This window comes from Gorilla gorilla, chromosome 9, assembly GCF_029281585.2.
Source record: "Gorilla gorilla gorilla isolate KB3781 chromosome 9, NHGRI_mGorGor1-v2.1_pri, whole genome shotgun sequence".
In the NCBI taxonomy this organism is placed as follows: Eukaryota; Metazoa; Chordata; class Mammalia; order Primates; family Hominidae; genus Gorilla; species Gorilla gorilla.
The window spans coordinates 8635387-8647706 of NC_073233.2; the positions used below are offsets into that span (position 1 = coordinate 8635387).

The following is a 12320-nucleotide window of genomic DNA, read 5'->3' on the forward strand; positions in this document are numbered from 1 at the left end:
TCCCTGAAGTTGAGGCTGCTCTCAGGAGGCTTCCCTGGACCCTCCAGCAGCAGAAGTTCTTCCCCTTCTTCAGAAACCAGGATCCTGGCAGCTGCCCCAAGCTCCCGGCCCACCCACGCCTGAACACTTAAAGTGCAGCTTTTCTCTCACGCTCAAGGGATGGGAGCCCAGTTACCTGTACTCTAGTCCCTGCGCAGTCCCCGCAGCTCCTGGACAGTGGATAAAGAGGACCGGGGAGTCACTGGTGCCCAAGGCTCTCTGCCGAAACTGCCTGGACGATGATCCGCCGGCCTGGCCAATATTAGCAGTCACCACCAAAGCAGGGGGTGCCCTGGCTGTGGCGTCCAGACCCTCTGGCCAGGTTGACGTGGAGGAGGAGAGGAACAAAGCTGAGGCTGGAGAAACGAAGGGCGCTTTTAGAGTGTGCATGTTGATACGGCCCCTACAGATGGGAGAGCCTCATCTCCGCTGAGCATGGCACCTGCTCAAATGCCAACTGAAATGATGGGTTTACCCCTCACCTCCTCATCCCCTCCACTCGTTTCCCTGAGCCCCTCCGAATTTGGGGAGCTTTGTGCCAACTTGGTAGTGCTGAGGCCGCTGGGGCAGCTGGCTCAGGCACTTTCCAGCACCAGGGCATGGTACATTAGGGGGTGGAGGTTTGGCCCACCCCTGACCTGGCAGAAAGGCGCCTGTGGGCGTGGGCATAAGCCAGAAGCTCCCTGCCAGCTAGGAGGTGGGGGCTATGTGGAGGTGGTGGGGAGTGGGTGTAGCTTTACTTAGAGTGACACTTGGCAGTTACTTGACACCCCGGAATGTTGGTGGACGTGGCACTGGTAAAATGGGGGGGGGGGGGGGAAATAAGGGGGACAAAGCAGGGTTCAAGAATGAGCAGAAAAATTGGATTTTAGGTGCTCCCAGTACAGTTATGTACTGTGCAGTTATGTCCTTCCGTCTTCCGTGAGCAAGGTACTCAGCTAGGGGGGCGGTTCACTTCACTGGTCACGTCTGATCTGACCTCGGACACTCCCTGTGTGGTACTAAGCTCTAATGACACTGCTGCAGGGGGCACTTGCAGGCATTTCTGGATTGGGCGATTGGACAGGTTCGCAGCCTTTCTAATTAAAGCACAGACTCAAAGCTGACAGCAGCTGGGTGAGGGTTCATATAGAAGCATCCACCAGATTGGGCTAAATCACACTGGAAATTTCTAACCTCTTCCCCAAGCTAGCAAAGACTCAGGAAGAGGCAAAGACGTGTACTTTCCAGAGAGCCACCAGTCCCCACCCTCCCAACACCCATGCACCCCAACCACCTTCAGTGTGTTTAGTTTGACTAGCCTGTGTTGGGATTTAATTGTCCCCTCTCCCTTTTTCTTTCAAGCCCTCACCTTAAATCCCTTCATTAGCTGGAGGAATAGGACATCTAGTGGGGATAACAAGGATTTCAGCAGGGAAGAGAGTTAGACCTGAAGGGGATTCAAATCTGGCATGTGTTGGGGGATGTCTCAAATAAGATGTAGATGCCCCAGAGCCATGCCCTCCCATGGGAGGAGGGAAAATGGGATTTTTCACTCGGCTTTTGGGTGGGGAGGGATGTTAATGGCCCTGTCAGGTCCAGAGCACTGAATGGGTTCACAGTCTTTCCAGCTAAAGCACAGACTCAGAGCTGGCAGCAGCTCAAGGAGGGCTCAGATAGAATCACCCATTGGATTAGATCAAGTCTTACTGGGAATTTGACACCTCTTCCTCAAGCCTGCAGGAAGAGAAGGCACAAAACAAAGACTCAGGGAAAGAAACAAAACAAAGATACAAGGAGGTCAGCATGAAGCAGCCCTTGCTCCGGGGCTCTATGGCTTAGAGACCCCGTAGCATGTGCTGGTCCCAGTGTCTGCTGCAAGATGCCCAAATATTGCAAAGAGCGACTGCCAGAGCCCTCTGGAGACACTTGGCTGGGACTTTCCAAGCTGCAGATGGACCTAGAGAGAGTGATGGGCTGACACCCAGCCAGATGAAGTGATTCCATGGGATGCCCCCCAAATGAACAGTCCCCAGGGTGAGGAGGTGGGCAGCTATGGGGCTGAAAGGGAAGCAGCCCACAGGTCAAACTCCTGGAAACCTGGAGCCTCCCAGGCCCACATGGTGTCTTGAATCCAAACTCTGCCCTGGACTGGAATTCCATCTCTGGATGGGCCCAGGAGGAGCTCACTCTAGTCTCCAAGGCTATTTTATCCCATCAGGATCTTGGAACCCGGGGTGTGTAAACAGGAGAAGGAGAGCAGGGAGAAGCGGTCAGGATAGAAAGGGCCCCCGGGGAGCAGCTAAGCCATGGTGCCACCGAGGCAGGACTAGAGGCATTGGGGATCAGTGAGTTGGGGTGTGAGGGCTGTGGCCCCACAGCACTACATTCCACAGATTTTCCACGCAAGGGTCTGGGGGACACATGCTTTATGGAGACAGGTGAGAGGGACCGCAAAATGGACAAAAAAAGGGGTGCAGGATTGAGGGACACGACATAGAAAAACCTCCTTGCTCCACTGCCTCTTAGGCCTGGGAGAGGCTCAGCCCACCCTTGTTCATGCATGAGAGTCTTGGGAACCCCCAGAAATCTGCTACACCAAGCTTTCGTCATTTAGCTTCTTAAGTGGCCTTATGCTGACACCTGGCGGCCATTTCTAGAATTACAGTGGCATAACCCAAAGGTCATGGGCGCCGCAATTTGGGGCACTCTGGAGGGGGACTCTGGGGACAAAGTCAGGACGCCTCCCTACAGTGTCAGGGTGCCATGGGTCCTGCACCTTTGTGTTTGGAACCGGGGCTCTTATCTGCTTCTGTCCTGGCATTACAGGACTGAGAGGGGGCGCTGAGGGAATTCCTCCCTTCGGGTGTCTCCTAACCCGAGGGGGCTGTGGCCTGGTGAGCATCCTGAAGCTTAGGGCCTAAGCCACACGATAGCACCTTTCTGAAGCATCCGTTTTGTTCTAAGAGAGGAAACCACTACATTAGCATGAACATAAAATGAGATCTATTACTGAGAGGCCCGGGCCAGAACGTTGAGACCCCCTTTCAGAGACAGCGTCCCTAGGATGAGCCCAGATGGGCTGAATTTCGTTCTTAACTCGCTTCCCAGCCCCACCCTGCTCCACCTGTAAAGCGGAGATTTCCAAATCTGGCCCGAGCCTGACACCATGTGGCCACTTGTGAGAATTGCATCCACAGCTTCAGAAAGCACCTCCAGTAAATCCATATTGCCATGACCATAGCTGCAGGGCCGCTTAACAAACCTTGGGAATTGAGAGAAGAGGAGGAAGTAACCCACAACCTAGTCCTGAAAACACCAGATTGTGGCCCCAGAGCCCTACACCATCGAGGTACTGGAAGGCCAGGCTGCCTCTGCTGGGGAAGTGAGGCCGTCCTTCAAAGGCTATAGGGCCACAGCCCGAGGGGCTGGCAGGGCCAAGGGGCCCACTGTGCCACTCACACATCAGAGCTTGGAGGACGGATAGGCAGGAGGGGCCTGGGGGCTAACCCAGTTCACAGCCGCGCTCTGCCGACGACCTTGGACAAACCAGTTCATGCCTCCCCTCTCCCTTCCAACCTCACAGCTACAGTGGATGGGTCTGGGTAGCCACCTCTGGCACAAAATCAATGTTAATAAACGTTCAATTTTATCCTCCCCCGACGTAAAGTGATATTTGCCCCTGCCTCCCCTACCCACGGGTGCCGAAACCTTTTTTGGTGGTCATGTGCTCAGCAACTCTTCGGCAGGCCTAGGCAGCTCGGGAGCTCGCTGCAAAGACTCCTCCACCTGCTCCAGCAAAACTTGCTGGCTGGCAGAGGTTGCAGTGAGCCAAGATCGCGCCATTGGACTCTAGCCTGGATGACAGAGCAAGACTCTCAACAAACAAACAAACAAACAAAAAAACAAAACAAAACTTGCTGCCTGGGAGGACTCTGGGTTTTTCACAGCCTGTGGCCCATGAAGAGGAGGGAGGCTCCAGGAGCACAGATTTCAGCAGTGGGCCGGATCTGCATCCCTGGCAGTGGGGGCCCAGTATGGACCCATCCTCAAGGCCTCAGTGCCAGCAAGGCAGGAGACACCTCTTCCAGGAAGCCTCCCCAGCCCCACTCCCTGCTAATTTCTGCCTTCTCTGTTCTGAGTTCTGATGGTGCAGCTAAGGTTTCTCCCTGCCCTGGGCTTCCTTGGATGCTGGGCTGGGGGTTGAAAGAGCTGCAAAGACCCCTTCCCTGTGATGGGCCTCAGGGCCACGGATTGTACCTGGGTGTTGCAGGCACCTCAGAGCCCCTCCTGCTTGTTTTTTTGATTGTTTTGATTTTTTTGTTTTTGTTTTTGTTTTTGTTTTTTTGAGACGGAGTTTCGCTCTCGTTGCCCAGGCTGGAGTGCAATGGTGCCATCTCGGCTCAGCGCAACCTCTGCTTCTCAGGTTCAAGCGATTCTCCTGCCTCAGCCTCCCGAATATCTGGGATTACAGGCATGTGCCACCACACCCAGCTAATTTTGTAGTTTTAGTAAAGATGGGGTTTCTCCCTGTTGGTCAGGCTGGTCTTGAACTCCCGACCTCAGGTGATCTGCCTGCCTCAGCCTCCTAAAGTGCTGGGATTATAGGCATGAGCCACCGCACCCAGCCTCTCCTGCTTGTTTTACTCTAAGATGTGCAGAGGCCTCCGTACCCCAGCCCCGGGCTCCTCCCTCGGGGAGCTGCTCCTCCCTCCAAGGTCCCTTCCACACGCCCTGTGCATGCCCAGTAGCCATGGGGACTGCCACTTCCCATGGAGGACATGTCAGCTTCCCCTTGCCTGTGGTGCCCAGACCTGAACCACACCCGCGGGGCTGTCCCCGTGATTTGAAGGCCTGGGCACAGAAAGCAGCTCATGGGTGTACTGAAGCCAGAGGCGCGGCTGCCCAAGGGCCTGCCTCTCACAGACAACACTGAGCTACATCATCCAGCAGCTGAGGCAGGCAGGGCCTCCTTTGGTTCCCTTCTGATGGATGAGGAAACCAAGGCTCAGAGATGCTAAGTGACTTTCCCAAGGCCACACAGCCACTGGCAGCAGAGCCAGGATGTCAGCCCCGCCTCTCAGCTCTCACCTTTCAGCCCCACACTGGCCCAGGTGGACACTCACTGGCCCTGAGGATGCTGAGGGCCCATGACTTCTTGGCACCCACAGATCACAACCTGTTGTAGAACTTGAGGCCACAGCTACCCCTTCTTTATTGTCAAGGCCAACCCATGCCCAGCCAGGGGGAAGGACCCAGGTGCTAGCTCTGTAAGGGTCCCTGGCAAGGGTAGCATGGGCAGTGCTGGGCTGGGTCTGCGGCCCTGGAAGCAGGAGCCCAGCATGGACTCGTGCTCAAGGCTGCAGTGCTGGCAGGGGCCTGGGACACCTCCTCCAGGAAGCCTCCCAGCCTGCTGGCTCCTGCCTCCTCTGTTCTGAGCTCTGGTGGTACTGCTGGAGCTGGCATGGGGTGCCCCAGCCCTCCCTCTCTCCCTGAGTTCTCAGGCAACTCTTCCCCTTGCCTGGAGCCCAGCCGCCTGCTCCCTCCTTCCCCACAGCTGGGCCTAGGTTGGGAAGTGCTCACGGAGCATCTGTCCTGGGCCCGCCCCCCAGGTGGCAAGGGAGGAAGCCCACCTTCCACTCACCCCTGCCCCGAAAGCTTTTCTTGCACCTTGAAGGTCAGGGCTCAGAGGGCCCCGTGGAAGCAGCCATCGCCGGAGTTGGGGTTTGGGTGCCTCATTGCCTCCACCATGGGGTCCCCAGGATCTTCTCCCAGCCCCGTCCTCACCACCCACCGAGCCACCCATGTATAACAGGCCCATGCCAGGAACCCCGCGCTCTAGAGAGGATCAGGGGATACCCAAGGTCCCTCCGAAACTGGGCAGCAGCGGGCCTGGATGTGGGCAAGTGGTGGCCCTGTGGAGGCCGGGCTGGGGTGGGACCGAGCTTTGAAGTGAAGGTGGACTTTGAAGACAGAAGGGTGCGATTTGAGTCCCAGCGTGAGCAGCCGCAAGCTGGCAGGGCCGCAGGGGGCTCTGGCTCTGTTTTCCAAAAACACAGATGGGCTGGGAAGGGGGTCAGAGAGAGGCCTGGGTGGAATGTGGGGCCCGCGGCGCCCCCGAGGTTCTGATGACTCAGCAGCCTGGGCCACAGGGAGCAGAGCCTCCCCGAAGCCCACAGGGCTGTGGACCCCCAGGGCTTGGCCTCCTCGAGGCCGGTCTCCATCCCTGGCAAGGGCAGGGCTGGCTCTGGCTCAGCCCCCAGCAGCCCTGTGACACTGCCTAGGGGTCACAGCCACCTGGGTCTAGACATTCTCAGCCTCCCTGGGTGAGGAGAGCCTGGCAGACACCACCTACCTTACCCTCGGCCTGAGGGACCCCGACTGTGACTTAGTCCTTGATCCATGGGCACCCTGAGATCCCTGCTATCAACCTGCCTTGGAGAGTGGGGACCGTGGGGTGACCTTTTGGTACAGCCCCAAGCCAGCTTCTAGGGGCAGCCTCGGGGACACTGGGAGGCTTGGAGGCTGCCTCAGCAGTCCCTGGGGTCAGGGAGAGGGTCTCCCAACAGCAGCAGATGGGCAGGAAGTGGGGAGTCCAAGCGAGGTGGGGTGGGGACTGGGGCCACCTGGGAGCAGAGGAGTGAGCTGAGGACGCGGAGGAGCGGGTGGGAGGCCGGCGGGGAGCTTGGCGCCAGCACAGCACGGCTGGGCCGCGAGAGGGACGATGGGGTGCCGCCTCCGGCCGGCCCCACTTTCGAAGGAATCTGCCTTGCTGTTCCTGCGGCCGAGGCCAGAAACAATAGTGGGAGGAAGGGCGGAGGGTGCGGAGGCGGCACCCCAGTGTGTCATCTCCGCGTTCCCAGACCCTGTCTACCCCTGCCCTCAAACATTCTTTCCAGAGTGGACCTCCCGCTCCTCACGGCGCTGGCGGAGGGGAGCGTGGGAACGCACTAACCCTCAGCCGCCTGGACCCCAGCTCCAGGCCTTCCGTGCCCCCAGGTCCCAGCCCCTGAAGCCCCCTCCTCACATGGAAACCAGGACTCGACCTTCTGGCTTGAGTGGCTGAGGGAGGGACCCTCCTGGCCACCGCTGGCCTCCAGCCTCAGTAGCCCCCAGGGGCCCTGGGGACCCTCAGCAAAGGCCACAGCCTGGTCCACCACAGGCCACAGTGGGCTCAGCCATGACGAGGGTGGGACAGAGTCACCCTGGTCTTCTCACCCTGGCTCTCTGTGATTCTAGGGGCTCGCAGGTGGGGCTCAGAGTCCAGCCAGAGGCTTTCTTGGAATATTAGAGACCCAGAACATTTGTCCCAGCCCTCTGAGAAACCCAGGCTGGTGAGAGGCTGGCCTGAGGCTTGACTTAGGGGCCGAGACTGGACCTGAGCAGGCCGGGGGCCTCTGCAGCGCCCCCACCATCATCATCAGACAGCTCCTCTCATTCCTAAGCCCCATGCCCTTCAGAGTGCCCAGCAGGGCCCCCCACAGCCCCCATAGTCCCTGGGAGTGCCTGGCCGGGCCCCCCACAGCCCCCAAGAGTGTCTCACAGGGCCCCCACAGGCCCCACAGCCCCCGGGAGTGCCCGGCAGGGGCAGGATGCAGCTGCTCAGACCCTGGGTGGTGGCCCGAACCTGGACCGGTGGCTGGTGGCTGCAGTGCATCAAAAGTGAGGCTCTGATGCCATCTGCTGGTCGCACCCATGAATGGCGGCTCCTGGCCACATTGCTGGGTGTGGAAAGGTGCCCATCCTGGAAACAGCTACCTCACAGCCTGGCTGGAGACAGACACTGGCCAACGTTCGGCCCAAGTTCTGCCCAGGGCTACCTTTCCCAGAAACTCAGGCTTAAACACTACCTGTCCTGGCCTCAGTCTCTTCCCTGGGCTGGACCCCTGCTGGGCACCAGGACCTGAAGGGCAGGGGGCTACCCTCAACACTGCTGAGTCCACACTCATCCCCCCAGGGCCTGCTCAGGCCCGGAGAGTCCTGGAGACGGAGGACAGTAAATATTTGCTGCCGACAGGGGAAGGCAAACACTGCCCCAACGGCCAGGCAAAGGTGCCAGTTATCCATGCCAGGAGCAGACGCAATCTAGGGGGCCAGCCTGGAGGCAGCCACACCGCAGTGTGTCCTGGGTGGGTGGGAGCACGTGCCATGTGCCTGGCTCCAGGCTTCAGTCTCTGCTTAAGGAATGTGGTATAAGAGTTTCCTCCCTGTGCAGCATGTGTGAAGGCAGGATGCCCAGACAGAAGGCTGTGTGCGGGATGGCGTGCAGGCTGCCCTCGGTCTTCCAGGAAGGGACAGAGGCTTCTAGAGGGGCCAGCAGGTTTGGGGAGCCTTGGGGAGCAGCTGCCCTGTGACTGGAGAGCAGTTAGATGGACCCAATGCCAGGGTGACCGCCGGGGCTGGAGGCAGCTGAGTGCCCCTGCCAGCCCGGTGAGCATGTGAAACCCAGGCTCCAAGGCCAGGCAGGTCTCTGGACACTGAAGGGCTGTCTTTTAGCTTCCCAGAAGGTGGAGCATAGGCAGCGGCCCAGCAGGCATTGCAGAGCCAAGTTCTGTGGGCCTGGCTCACATGGGGTGACCTGGGGGCTCCGGGAGCATCCACACTCCCCGCCAGGGCATCTGGGGACCGGCACCCAAGGTGGTGCCTGACAGGAGACTGGGTCTGATGCTGCCTCTGCCACCTGGATCACCTAGGCCAACTGCTTCTCATTGGGCCTGGGGGGATGGAGGCGCGATACCTCACCCTGGCTGTGGTCTCCCGTGTCCACCTTTTCCAGGACACAGTGTGTGGGGGCGGGGTCAAGGCGCTGGCGAAGACAGGCTTGGGGGACAGAGTCCTGGGTCTCAACAAGGTGAAAGCTAGCCCCAGCTCTGGCCCAGGGCAGCCGAGGGCACCGCGAACCATGGCTGCGTCTCTTGGGTGGGCAGCCTTGCCCTCTCCTGAGGCCTCAGGTCAGAGGTCCCCCAGGACAGAAGTCACAGAAAATTTGGCCCCTCAAAAGACACTCCTCAGCCCCCAGCACCAGCCAGTGCCAGCTGCCCTGCAAGTCCTGGAAGGCTGGGGCAGCTCCAGGAGTCCCTGGACACCAAAGGGCTCCTCCTGCTGCCCTCCACTCCAACACACGGTCCCCCACAGAGCACTGACCCTCCCCTCCCAGAACGGGCCTCTGCCCATCACTCCCTACGGCCTTGTTGGCCATCAGGGTCAGCCAGGGCAACAGCTTGGCCGATGGCTGACTGGTGGGCAGCCTCCCAGCCGGCCCACCGGGCCCCACTTTGGCCCAGCCCCGCGCGAGCTCACATACCTCAGCTCCAGCAGGGCGCCCCTGTCTCTACCCGTGCGAGTAGGGCCGGCTGGGTGTTCCCATGGACGGCTGCTGCCGATCCCAGCCACCGCCTCCCTCCTCTTCCGGGGCCAGTGTCCGGCCGTCCACCCGCCTGCCCAGCCTTGGCCCCCACTCTGGAGGCGGGGCTAGCTGGGGGCTGTGACATCTCTGGGTGGAGGGGGGCTGATGTGGTCATGGGGAAGGGGTGAGCTCAGAGCTTCAGGAACAGGGCTGCCCCACTGGCCAGGTCCCCAGCTGGAGGGTGAGCTCCTGGCCTCGAGGCCCAAGCTGGCAGTGGTCTGCAGCCACAGCGCATGCCAGCCCCAGGCCCAGCCATCCCCAGCCCAGCCCTGGGTGGAGCTCTCAGGAAAGGTGCAGATTGGTTTGGCCTGGGTGGCAGGCAGACTGGCCCAGCCACAGGGTAGCTAGGGTCACCCGCTGACCTCCCAGGCCACAGTAGGCCCAGGCAGCCCCTAGGTTCTCATCTGCCCACTAGGCTGGGTGCCCAGCGGAGCCACCCTGTCCTCAGGGGTGCTGCAGAAGAGGCTCTGTGTCAGGACCCCCAAGGACCTGGAGCCACAACAACCTTGTCACCAGGGCCCGTGGGCCCTTCTGGGTGAGCAGCAGGTCTGTAGCAAAGGAAGCCAGCCAAGCAGCCCTGCTTACTGGGAGGCGGTGGGCTAAGGGGCTGCAGGGGGACCCTGGCCCTGGTCTCTGCCCTTGTGGCCCTGGCGGTTCCCTGGTTCTCCTGGGCTGCAATCCTCAGGGCCTTATGGTCAGGGTGCCCAAGGCATGGGTTCTGAGGCCCTGCCCGGTGCTGCCACGGTCCCTGCACCTGCCCCAGCTCATGGTGCCATCTGACCTCTCCTGCTTCCTCCAAGGCACCAGTGGGTCCCTCAGGTGTCTGGCTGGACCTGGGCTGGCATAAGCTGTGGCTGCAGACGGCTGCCAGCTTGGGCCGCGAGGCCAGGGTGTGTGACTGTCCCAGGGCTGCCCAGAGCTGGGGATAGCGGGTGGCTCTCAGCAGCCTCTCCCCACCTTCCCAGCCCCCCGCCCTGCAGGACCCCCTCCCTCAGCCCAGCCTCCTCCCTCCACAGGGACTCCATCAGAAATAAATCTAAAAATAGAACCTGGGAGGGCTAGGTGGGGGGAAAATTGCTGGAATGTTCTCATTCCCTTTCCTGAACAAGGTCTCTGGGGACTCCAAGAGTCCAGAGCTACTGAACAAGAAGTCATTTCTCAGTGGCCCCACCACCCCTGGCCCCTCAGAGACCCCCGCAGCTCCCATACTGGACCCTGAGCCACAGGGTGGGGGTAGCAGGCAGCCGACAGGCATGGCCGCTTTGGGGAGAGCCACTGCATGCTGGGCCTGGCTGGCGTTGGCACCTGTGGGCACCCAGAGAGCATGGAGAGAGCTGGGAGGGGCTCACAACAGTGCCGGGAAGTGGGGCTTGGCCCAGGGCCCCCAAGACACACAGACGGCACAGCAGGGCTGGTTCAGGGGCTTTATTCCATGTCTCTCGGTGCAGGAGGCGGAGGGTGTGGGGCTGCCTGCGGGCTGCATCTAGTTGCAGTAGTTCTCCAGCTGGTAGAGGGAGCAGATGCTGGTACAGCACTGTTCCACGATGCCACGCTTCTGCAGGGACCCCTCCAGGGCCAAGGGCTGCAGGCTGCCTGCACCAGGGCCCCCGCCCAGCTCCACCTGCCCCACTGCCAGGGCACGCCGCGCAGAGCAGGTTCCGGAACAGCGGCGAGGCAGAGGGACACAGGAGGACACAGTCAGGGAGAGACAGTGCCCGCCTGCCCACCAGGCCTAGGTTGCACTCCCACCCATCTCCAGCTGGGCTGGACCCAGGTTAGAGGGAGGGTCACCCACACTGGGTGTGGACCTACAGGCCCCAACGCCCACATGTCCTACCTCCTTCCCCTGCCCCGGGGCGGTGTCACAGCGGGAGCCTGAACAGGTGGCCCCAGTACTTCTCCCCAGGGCCTGTCCCCAGCATCTTCCCCATCTCCTGACTATGGAGCTGCCGTGAGGCCTGGCGACAGGGGTCTGGCCCACTCAGGCAGGCAGCCACGCCCTCCTCAGGGCGTGATGGGGCGTTCGCCCAGAGGCAGGCAGCGTGGGGCACCCTGTGACCCCAGGTCACCCAGGACTTAACACTTGAATCTGAGGTCTTCAAATGAGGGTGGAGAAATGGGCTGCGGGGCATTTGTTTGAGGGGCGAGTGGAGGGAGGAGCGTGCCCACCCTCTGATGTATCTCGGGGCTGCCGAAGCCAACACCGTCCTCAGGCTGAGACTCTGACTGGGCCACAGGGAGCTGGTCACTTTTAGGACGTGACCAAGAGAACTTCATTTCTTTTTAAAAAAGTACACCTGACCCCCTGCTGGGTGGCAGCCTCCTGCCCCCTTCTGCCCATGCTGGGTGGGAGCGCCAGGAGCAGGGGGTGGCTGGGGGCGGCCAGGGGCAGCAACGGGCGGTTGGCTCACCCTGCAGGTCCTCTGCCTCCCGGCGGGTCTTGGGTGTGTAGAAGAAGCCTCGTTCCCCGCACACTAGGTAGAGAGCTTCCACCAGGTGGGAGCCGCACAGGTGTTGGTTCACAAAGGCCGCGGCTGGGTCAGGTCCCCAGAGGGCCAGCAGCGCCAGCAGGGGCAGGAGGCGCATCCACAGGGCCATGGCAGAAGGACAGTGATCTGGGAGACAGGCAGGGCTGAGGCCGGCTGAAGGCCAGTTGCCCTGCCTTGGGGCCCCTGGGCTCACCCCCACATGCTTCAAGAGCCCAGCCACGTCCTCCCTGCTGCAGAGCTGGGGCCTGGGGTCCAGCCACCCTGGAACCCCCAAGTGGGGCAGCCCTGAGCCCACCTGACGCAAAGGCCCTTGGAACAGACCTGCTTGATGGCCTCTTCTGATGCAGCCTGTCCTGGAGGGCTGAGGGCTGCTGGGTCCCCACTGGCTTTATAGTCTCAGAGCCCAT

At 60.8% G+C, this 12320-nt stretch overlaps 1 protein-coding gene across 3 annotated transcripts; it reads right to left on the minus strand.

The window, feature by feature from the left end:
* Positions 1-10834: 10834 nt before the first annotated feature.
* Positions 10835-12320, minus strand: INS (insulin). 3 transcript variants are annotated; one of them, XM_004050427.4, is made up of 3 exons: positions 12209-12320; positions 11836-12039; positions 10835-11053 (listed from the first exon to the last, which is right to left on the minus strand). In XM_004050427.4, the coding sequence occupies exons 1-3, from the start codon at positions 12318-12320 to the stop codon at positions 10908-10910; spliced, it is 462 nt and encodes a 153-aa protein (XP_004050475.2). In that variant the 3' UTR covers positions 10835-10907. The 3 variants fall into 3 exon arrangements, with proteins under 3 accessions (XP_004050475.2, XP_063566949.1, XP_063566950.1); XM_063710879.1 differs by having other exon boundaries at positions 12235-12276; XM_063710880.1 differs by having other exon boundaries at positions 12159-12276.

Coding starts and splice junctions, on each gene's coding strand:
- INS (XM_004050427.4), bottom strand. CDS start 12,320: ATGGGCTCTGAGACTATAAAGCCAGTGGGGACCCAGCAGCCCTCAGCC. Junction 12,040..12,208: donor TCCAAGGGCCTTTGCGTCAG/GTGGGCTCAGGG, acceptor CCTGTCTCCCAG/ATCACTGTCCTTCTGCCATG. Junction 11,054..11,835: donor GGAGGCAGAGGACCTGCAGG/GTGAGCCAACCG, acceptor GTGCCCTGGCAG/TGGGGCAGGTGGAGCTGGGC.